Genomic DNA, 10,540 nt, shown 5'->3' with positions numbered 1-10,540 from the left:
TAGATGTTTAAAAGCATGTTTAAAACTCAAGTAGTTCATTATATAAAATACAATGGAAAGTCTTTCAAGGAATTCTTGCGACAGGAGTTAATGATTTTCAGGCAGATGTAAAACAGTAATAAAACTTTATCATTTCCAGTGATGTAAGTGGTTTATTGGAGATGGATGGTTTAAAAAAATAGTTATGACTGTTATACTTACATGTGCTCAGATGGGGTCCTCAGGGGCAAATGTGTGGCTCATAAGCAATCACAGGAGCACAAAGGGACAATTTGTCCCTCTGAGGAACAAAGTCCTGTGGGATAGCAATCCCACATGTAGTCACTTGATAGATTGTCGTCAGGGTTGCAGGGTATTTCTAAGATTGATACACTGATATTGTTTCATCTAGTGTCAATCAAAAATAATTAGACTTGAATTAAATATATCAGTGTGCTTTAATTTTATAAACAATATCACTGGTGAACTTTCCGAATACTATTAATATCTGGTTTATAGTGTTTGTCACTGGGATATGACATACTATAGGGCACTATTTCAATGGCAAGATTACAAACTAACTCATTTATCACAGATAAATATATTAATGATTTCTTAATTTGAAAACGTTATGGACACGTTTTAAATTCATAGCACACTTTATGGCTTTACAGGCTATACAAAATATTATTACATGCAACATGCTCCAAAAGTCTGAGTTCACCACCAACAACTCTTGTGTCAACAAATCAAAAGCTACATTTAACCAGTATAAGTAAAATAATAATAATAATAAAAAAATAGTTGAATACAATCACATTGTCCACTCTGTCAGGCACTGATTAAACATTTTTGTTATAGAAATTGAATCTGTAGGAAAATCTTCAGAACCTGTTCAGCAGGGTTGAGGTGACCAAGGAGTCTTTGGACTGATATAACAACATCACATCATTGTTTAAGAAACACAGCTAGGAAATTAGCCCTCTTCTAGCCATTCCTCTGCAGAACAGGGGGATGCTCTTTGTCAATGTGTGGTTGACTCACCATGCTAGGATACCAACTGTAGTTTTATATTTGGATATAGTTTGTATATTTCTCCTGGTTTACATGAGGTAAATTGTTGTAAATGTTTCATCTTGTTTGGTGAAAAAATAGTTTAAACAGTGCTTCTCTGCCATTAGGTGCTATTTCACCCTTAGAGACTTTCAGTTAAAACAGCAGTTTGCCCATGAAATGCTTCACTGCAGCAACACTGATAACAAATAGAGAACCACATTAATTAAGGATGTTTTTAGAAGACAAAAACAACTCAGACTGTTTATCAGGAGGGTTTATATGTTCATATTTTAATTGAATGTATGTGTGACAACAATTAGAGACCAATATTTCAATTTCATACAAAAATGTAAGTTCTAAAAAAATGTATTTGCAACATTTCTAGAAAAATTTAATTAGCAGGCATCAACTTAGTAAAAAAAAAAAAGTTTTTAATAAAGGGTAAAAAACCAAAGGTTCTTGGCAGTGGACTCAGAATTTTGGATCCCACTGTATCCCAATGTATGTTTGGGATTTTATTTTCAGATTTTACTTTCAAAAAAGAGAAAGTTCTCTTCTTCCTTTTTTCCTCTTGCTTTCTGTCTTTCTTTGTTTCTTAAAAGTGAAGCAAGGCTATCAAGGGAACTACAGAGTAAGACTTTACACATCAGATTTGGCCTCACATTGTATAGGTGGATTGACACTTCCTCCATTTTCAACATATTTCTTCTTTTTGGCTCCACTGCACAACCTGAGGAAACATCATGGTGAAAATGGCAAATGAGTAAAACAGATAACAAATTTCTCATTTTCTATCTTATTATTACTGATTACACCATAGAATATGTTTATTTTTCAGTTCTCTGTGTTTGAAGACGGCAGGCATTAAAGTGGACAGTATCATCTCTTAACTACGGTGGCCCTGAGGTGCAAAACACAACAACATTTCACAAAATGTAAAAGGTAGGGACAACAATTTTTGGTTGTGATTGGACAGAACCCAAGTCAGTCCACAGCTCAGTCAAGATTGGTCAGTGATACTATATGGATGTGCTGACTGGTTGCATAGTGGCACACTGGAAAACATAATTTCTAGACAGGAGTCTGTAATAAGTCTATTCACTGATCATGTAAGTTTTGATTCAGGTATGATCTCTCTTTATCCTGCCAGCCCGGGCCAATACACCTTGATACAGAGAGAGCAAGACAGCCTCGTTGTGTTTTGTGAAATGTTGTGTTTTGCTCTTCAAGGCTGCTGTATTTCACTGTTGCGTCAGCAAAATAGAATAAGATCATCATTATCATATCAATAAGTCAGCCAATCTTTACCATTTCACCAAGGAACATGCAGGTCTGTCTGATGGATAGAAGTCTGAGAAGTTGTTTTTTTTTATCCTGTTAATATCTTTCCAGAAAGAGTATTAAAACCACTGTAAGTTCTGGGCCATTTGTCCTTATGTGGCTGAGTTAGTGCCTTTATCACCTCTAATCAAGTGCATTCTAAAATTATGTTGTAATGATGACCTGAAAAATAGGTAAATCACAGTCACCTGAGTGAAATACACCTACCCCTGACATTCTTGCATCTGCTCCACTGTTTCTGGAAGATCTTTATTGAGGGTCTCCGGAAGGAAGAAGTTCACCACAGAGGAAGCAATTGTGAGACTTCCCATGAGAATATAAGGCAGAACCTTATTATAAGTACCTGTGAATAAGAGAAGAAGAACATTTCATTTGAATATAGATAAATTCATATATTTGTACATATCACTGAAATTATCCTATGCAGATTTTTTTTTATATATAGGCACATATAATATATTAATGCAGTGCATATGCTGTATCTGTGTGAGCTACTATCTACATACCCAAATAGATGACATAAGGAGCTGTGATACTGCCAATGCGTGCAGCAGAGGAGCACATTCCCATGCCGACGTTCCTTAACACAGTGGGGTAGATCTCAGCTGTGTAGATGTAGACGATGCTGAACGCCATGGTGAAGCCAAACTTCCCAGTCATTTCCAGTGCCAGAGCAACATACTGAAGGGCTGAGGAAGAGAGAGAAGATATATAGAATTATTTCTAAAAGAATTCCCCATATTTTGTAAAATACCCAAATTTTTTGTACTTAAAGATATTATTAACAATCTTGAACCCAGGTTCTGTGAATTGACTGATCAGAGGACGCAATCATCAAGGGTATGACTTCCTTATCATCTTGAAACACACTATGGGGTATTATACAACATACAGGAGACTAAATGTTACACTGCCTCATTTCAAAAAAAGTGACTTGGAGAAGACAAATGATACAATCACATACTACAGACTCTTTTAAATATTAATCAATAAACACAGTGTGACATAATCATTAAAAAATTGGAGTTGTTTCAAGCCACTAAGCTCACGTGGCACTGGGTTTGGGTAATATGTGGCTTCACATACCATCTGATGAAACACTGTAGTTATATATTAGTTCCACACAACACAGTAGCACACCACATGCACATTAAAATATAATTAAAAACTAGTTTAGTGAAGAAAATTCAATCATTGCCAGTGTAGACTGTGAACATGTGATAACAGGAAAAATACACTTCTGAATTTTCTTTGGTTGCCTCGACAGAGAGAGAAAGAGAGACACATTCGTAACATTGTGATCTCTTCACAGATATTGCTGATATCACTGTACTCGGAAAAGGTATGTGACTTCATGTTTCCACTTCTCTGTAAACGTGCTTCGGGTGATATTGTGTCATAACTTCAGTATATCTGAATCAGCAGCATAGACATTCATTCACATATGTAATAAAAGCAACCTGCTTTCTCAGTATTTTGCCTGACGTAACTATTTAGGTTGCACATTTGCAAAAGCAACACCTTTTATAATGGCTACTTCTTGGAAACAGCCTGTTAAGCTAATGTATAGCCTGACAAGCAATACATTGTGCCCTGAAAAGGACAAGGGTCACAGGGATGTAGAGTGTTTTCTAAGCTTTAGAACAAATAGTGAAATTTTGTTGAGTAGCTTTCAAGAAAACTTGGTTGTTTTGATGACTGAATATTGCAGGCAACATTTTCTCACCTCCCTCTAGTGACAATAATTTCATTTTGGCTTAATTCAATCATATTTTGAGATATATGTCTCTAAGATTTGTGCTCCCATCCCCAGTATAATGGAAGTTTAATTTGTGGTGCTCACAATTTGCAAAAGTAAAAATGCAAAAGGAATATGTCTCTCTAGAAACAGTAACCCACAGACCCCACTGTTCACACTTCATTGGAACAGTTTTTTTCTTTCGGCAGAGAAGAAATAGTCCCTTTAATAGTCCTGTGTGTTATCCAGAGTAACACGGTCACTATTTCTGGAAAGAGATGTTGAATTTGTTCTTCATCTTCATTGTATTGGGGTGGTAGCAGAAATTTCAGAGTATATCTTCAAACCTGGGCAAATTAAACAAAACAAAATCGAATGGCTACACACCACTAGAAGTAAGAAAGAAGTTCTACAATTCTGTAAACTTTATAAATCCTACCACATGAATGAAAAATCATCATGGCTGTGTTGAGCATTCCTGTCTTTTTAGCCACAGTATATGGTGTTATTATGTAATCACTGTGCATGTTACAGTAGGTAGGTTGTCATACTGTGATTTTGAATACCAAAAGAAAGTCTTACTATCAGGGATGAACTGGATGAGCAGCAGAACTCCTCCCCCAATGACGAGGAACGATGACAGAAGTGCTCTTCTTGGACATTTCTTCAGGAGCCATGTCGACACAACATAGGCAGGAACCTCAGTAGTAGCTGATAAAAAACAGTTCATGAAGGGATTGCCGCTAAGGTTGGAGGTGTTCAGGGATAAACCGAAATATCCAATGTTTATTGCCATCCTGAAAAGAAGAAAAAAAGAAAATTAGAATGAATAGCCCTTCCTTCTTCCTTTGATATTTGTATTAACAAGTCTAACACAGTTGGTATTTATAAACATATGAATAGATGGCTGCAGACTCACTGATTAACAAAGGCTTGTGAATTGGTAAATCAAAATTGAGGAAAGAAAAACAATAACTCACCACAAAACAAGACACATTAGTGTGATGCATCTGATGTTCTTAGACCTCAGAATATCAAGCATGGTATATGTCCTGCTTGACATTGTCTGTAGCTAAAACCAATGAAAACAAGAGAATTCATGTGGTTAACTTTTCCAGACGTACAAAAACAACCAACCTACCAAATAAGAAAAGTATCATATATGTATTGTTTGTCAGCATAATAACTTAAATAAGTTATGAAAAGATTAAATTTGATGAAGAGATAGGACTTTGGCTATGAAACTATGAATTCAGACTTCAGTAGTGATCAGGATCTGGAATATATTTCTGTCTTTCTTTTTTCAGGGTCAAGAAATCAATTTCCCTTAAAATTTTGAGAAACAGGAATGATGTCACACAGGAAACAGTACAGGGACTTTGATAATTAGTATATATCAATGATTTTCATTTTTCCATGAAACTCATTTTCAACTAAGTTTCAAAAGGAATTCAGATGTCCTAAATATACAATGATATGGTTAATAACGATATGTGAACCTCACCTCGGATTCTTTAAAGATTACAGGCGGTGCCTCAACTTTATTTTTCCTCGCAGCCTCTCTCACTATGACCTCGGCCTCTGTCACTCTTCCCTGTGTGATCAGCCACCGAGGAGATTCTGGGATGAACCTGAGCAATCAATTTTTAGTTTAGTTTAGTGCAAATGTCAACACAACAGGTTTTTCATTTTTTTTATTACCACATCTGCTGTTAAAACATGGGTGCTAACTATGAGAACATTACAGTACATGCATTCACAAAATATGAGTTTAAATTTTTATGTATTCTTATTTTCATGTGAGAAATCAGTAAGTGTTATAAGTAGCGTACCACCACAGTGGGATGTAGACCACAGACGTTGCGGACAGAACAGCAAGAAGAGTCCTCCATTCTCTGATGCCATATGCAATCCAAGGTAGTGTCATGTACCCGATGCAGTAGAAAAGGAAGGCCCCAAGAGTTGTGAAGAGCACACGCATGGTTTTACTCAATAACTCTGTTCCTGTTCAAGATAACATCATAAACATTTAGTGATGTACAAGAGATAAAGCAGCAGATAGTGACTACAGATACTAACAGTTGTCAAATTATCTATTCATGCAGGCAACAAGAATTTCTGCCTAAAGGACCATACATATGATGAGGAGTATTTTATTATTCATACCTAGTACAAATGCAGAAATATAGATGGAAATCTGGGAGGCTCCAACGAAGAGGAACATGATACAGAACATCCTCCATGAATGAGAGAAGGACTGAAGCACGACTGAGACACATTGGGCCCCAAGAGAGATGAAAACAACCTTCTTCCTCCCAAACCTGAATGGAAAAAAAAAAAAATCATCATTGAAAGTAAATCACAAATGCAGCACGTTTAGAAAATACAGTGACAGTGAGATGTTGGCTTTGCTTTGTCCCTTTTTGTACTAAAACAACTAATGTTACAACAATACAGCCGTAGACAATGATCGCAAACATCAGAAACAGAGCTACCAAGAAATTTAGTCATAGAGCACATTTAAAAACAACAGGAGTTGATCAAAGAACTTTACAGAGAAATTTAGAAAGATTTACAGTTCCTACACTGTTAAATAGGATATAACACCCTCAAATTCAAGTTGAGAGTCAGAACTTCACCCTTGTGTGTATTGTTTCATATCAGGTCCAACGTGCTGGAGTACAGAGTCAAAGTTTCCAAAATTTCAAAAACGTTTTGGTGAAACTTGGCTGTATGTAACTGAACTTAATTTTTTGTTATCCCTCCCTACAATGACCAGAAAGCTGTATTGTTGCATTGAGTTGAAACTGTTGTAACTTTTTGCATCTTGGTTGATGCAACAGCCAAGCAAAATACTGATATCATGTCACATGACTTTTGTTAACTGAAATCCAGTATGTATTTTCAAGGTTTATGGACTAACAGTACATACAATATAAATCTTACTGTCCTCCAGGTTAGTTAAATAATTCCTGATTTGGCACTTGGAGAAGACTTTGTACAATCAGAGGATGACCAATAAATTATGTGATGGCCAGTAAACACAATCCCCCTTTGCTAAAAATAAACTCATTGCATGTCTATAAAAATAACCATCATCATCTAGCATGCAGTCTGACCTGTGTTGGATTGTTAAAAATAGTTTGTGTGACAGTAAAGTTGATGATGTGTATGCAACTTCCCAACAAAAACAAGTTACATTTATTGTTTCATTGTATAAATGCTGTTACAAGATACCGTGCCCTTGACCTCTCTGTCATTCTCCTTTCTCTCACAATGAAATCATGCAGATGGCCACAATCCAACTCCAGAACCTAAACACTACATAAGTCTTAAGAATCATCCAATGTAACAAAGTAATCAAAAAAATTCTCAAACCTCAACCCCCCCCCACTTCTCAACTGTTGGGTGTACAGTTTTCACAGCTGCAAAAGAGCCACATAGTTAAACACACAAGTGCTCCTCGCTGCTTTGTCCTGAGCGCTTTGTTTTTCTACAATCGAAGGTACACCACACTAAAGTCTGTCAGAGCTGAACCATTACCACAACTGACATCAAACACTCAACTCTACAAAACTCTCTATGTCAGAAAAATACAGCACCAACTTGATGTACTGCTTCTGATAGCTGACTGTAAGAGTCATTGTTAGCTCAGCCAGAGACAGTACATTTGATTCAGCATCAAGCTAATTTGCCTCTGGTTTCTATGAGCAGGAGGCCTGACTAGTACATAGATAGACAGTGAAATAAAACACAATGTTATAACTATTATTTAACAAGTAACACGCATTTAGGAGCATTTAAAGTCTAGATAAAAATAAATATTCATAACCAAAGGCAGTACAGACATGATTATTTGGTCTTTATCCATTATTTCCAATATTTTTTCATAAAATATAAGGTTAGCAGACTCCAGCAAGTTCTGTCTTCTGAGTAAACATGATAGCACCATCCACAGACCATCATTGTTACACAAATTTGCCCTGAGGTTGTAGATTAGTACACTACTCCTGGCTGAATGTCTTCCTGTACTCACAGATCATTCCTCAAAGACAAAGGTATTTTGTTATTAGGAAAGTTATCATTATAATATTGGTGATGATTTCTAAAGAGTCTATCTTGGAGAGGGTTAATTTCAACAGTAGATGGGGCTGTTGTCACTATAATGAGGTCTGATCAGGTCCAAGTCTCCAGTAACATTCACTATAGTATGTAATTCTCACTCATTAAATCAGGATTCATTAATCAGTAAGTCATTCATTTTTTATGAGCCTTTTCCAAATACTTCTTCAACTTTCACTAACATTTCATGCATGATAAAAACTCCTAAAATAAGATAACACATCATTGTAGTAAATGGCAGTAAATGTGTTACAATAAAGTACATCCAAGATTCATATTGGACCATGACATGAGTGCATTTAAGAGAATTTAAGTGATGATTAAAGATGAAATACCTGTCAGAAAGCTGGCCTGAGATTAGGGATCCAACAAGGTATCCCACAAAGAGACTCGAGGATGCAAAAGGAACTTTCCACTGGTTGTCACAAACAAGGTCCCACTGTGAAAAGATATGAATTACATACATTTTCATACGAAAAGAAAAACTGAAAACTTTCAGAACTGACATTTTCTCATAACTAACACTTAATACACAAAACACACATGCACATTATTGATACTGACCTCAGTGACTATGTTGGATTGGTAGATTTCTTTACTGTAGTTCCATCCGTCTAAACATCCCTCCCGCTCCAGGTTACTGAGGTTGACATCCCTTCCAGGAATGTACCCCTCAGCAGAAAGATTTCTAACCACATCCAGCTTGTATCTGTTGCACTGGCTCTGCACCGCTTCACCATCCACTATCGTGACGGGAATGATGGCATTTCTCCACTCCTTGGTCAGGTTGACGTCTGGAATGAGACAGTGATGTTTCGGAGCTGCCCCAACAAAGACTATGTAAAGTCCGTTGAATCCAGTTGATACAAAAACTGTGTTCAGAAGGAAGAATGTGGTCCAGAAGTAAGGACCTGTCTGTCCAAGAAATGCAGTGTCTTCATCATAGTCACCCATTCTTTATAAAAATGTCCCTCTGCTCTTGAGGGAGAAAAAATGTCCTCTGAAATTCTTTAGGGTATAAGACGTATCCTTCTTAAAGTCTTCAGCTTGAGATCAGTGGTAATGCTGTGCTCTCTGTGGAGCAGAGTGAGCAGGTCCCTCAGTGGGACAGAGTCACAACTGAAAAACTTCAGTTTCCAGTCCTGAGAGAGTATTAAACCTCCTTTCAAGGCGATAGCTTTTTCATCCCAGAGAGAAAAACTCAGTAAACAAGCAGACAGGGAGACAATTTATCTGAGATTAGTGATTGAGAGACCTCTTACTCACTGATTTAATTTGATTTGATGAAAGTAAAATTATCAAAAGCGTCAAAGTGGCCAATCCATCTGCCCAGCCCCCGCACCGCTGTGGTCAAAGTGGTATTTTCTCTAGACAACATTCCACACTTTTAAATACCCCAAAGAACTGCACGTGCCTGTACTCTAAATGTTGCTAAGTAGCATTAAGACTCCCGTTGGACTATTTTTAAGCCACAGTGTAGAGGCAAGCATGGCTTTTTGTAAAGTTTAGCAGAGCTAAAATTGTAGCAATCATGTGGCTTTGAACTGAAATTTTGCACTTTATTAAAAGTAAACTGTTAAAATGCCCTGTTTATAAAAAAAAATACACTTAATTTTATAGTAACACTTGTAGTATGTCATATGTTTACTTGTATACTGATATTTTTATATGTATATTTCTACTGAAAATACATTTTTATTTCCCTTTTATTTATCATAGATTTTGGTCTACTGTGCTCCACAATCTATAAATGCAGGCAGTCCTCATTGGGCAGCTTCTGAATCCACAGAGTGATACTTTTAATTTGTTTAATCAGTACTCACATAAACTTCCTTTAAGGAAGATAATCAGGAGTGTTTAATGTGAGCTTACAAATGCAAATGTTTTTTTCTGCTTCTTTTGCAAGGCTGACATATTTTGTTTCCCACACAATGGTGATTCAGGACATTAATGTGTGATGAGATTAGGTCATTGTCATCTGTGGTCTTTTATCAGTGAACACACCCAACGGCTTTCAGAGACAACTAATCATCAAACCACAGATGGAACAATTACTCTAAAAATAGTATGAGAAGATGTTGCTTCCAGGTAGAGTTTCAGTGTAAACCGAAAGTGAAGATGCTCATATGCTACTGTACTGGAGGTTAAATATCTGAGTAAGTTACAGTATCCCATCGAGGTTTCTTGTAAGTGGATAATGAGCTTAAATGATTTATTCTAACCAAGTTATGATAATCACATGACAATCCAACAGCAGTTTACTTCTAAACCAAGTTAAGAGTGGATTTCCCAGTGCACAAAAAA

At 36.5% G+C, this 10,540-nt stretch overlaps 1 protein-coding gene across 1 annotated transcript; it reads right to left on the bottom strand.

The window, feature by feature from the left end:
* Positions 1-746: 746 nt before the first annotated feature.
* On the bottom strand, positions 747-9,631 carry slc22a5 (solute carrier family 22 member 5). The gene is made up of 10 exons (XM_044369712.1): positions 8,801-9,631; positions 8,572-8,675; positions 6,281-6,435; positions 5,947-6,118; positions 5,619-5,745; positions 5,095-5,186; positions 4,697-4,911; positions 2,883-3,065; positions 2,584-2,719; positions 747-1,765 (listed from the first exon to the last, which is right to left on the bottom strand). Exons 1-10 carry the CDS (start codon positions 9,188-9,190, stop codon positions 1,675-1,677), a joined length of 1,665 nt encoding a protein of 554 aa, XP_044225647.1. The 5' UTR covers positions 9,191-9,631; the 3' UTR covers positions 747-1,674.
* Positions 9,632-10,540: the final 909 nt, after the last annotated feature.

Source organism: Thunnus albacares, chromosome 13, assembly GCF_914725855.1.
Source record: "Thunnus albacares chromosome 13, fThuAlb1.1, whole genome shotgun sequence".
Classification (NCBI taxonomy): domain Eukaryota; kingdom Metazoa; phylum Chordata; class Actinopteri; order Scombriformes; family Scombridae; genus Thunnus; species Thunnus albacares.
The sequence above is the reverse complement of the archived record's forward strand: the minus strand, read 5'-3'. Positions and strand labels throughout refer to the sequence as shown.

What these genes read in the sequence shown, in the direction of transcription:
- slc22a5 (XM_044369712.1), bottom strand. Translation starts at nt 9,190, where the DNA reads ATGGGTGACTATGATGAAGACACTGCATTTCTTGGACAGACAGGTCCT. An exon ending in TATTTCTGCATTTGTACTAG is followed by an intron (nt 6,119 to 6,280) that starts GTATGAATAATA and finishes TATCTTGAACAG; the next exon opens with GAACAGAGTTATTGAGTAAA. An exon ending in GTCTACATCCCACTGTGGTG is followed by an intron (nt 5,746 to 5,946) that starts GTACGCTACTTA and finishes TTGATTGCTCAG; the next exon opens with GTTCATCCCAGAATCTCCTC.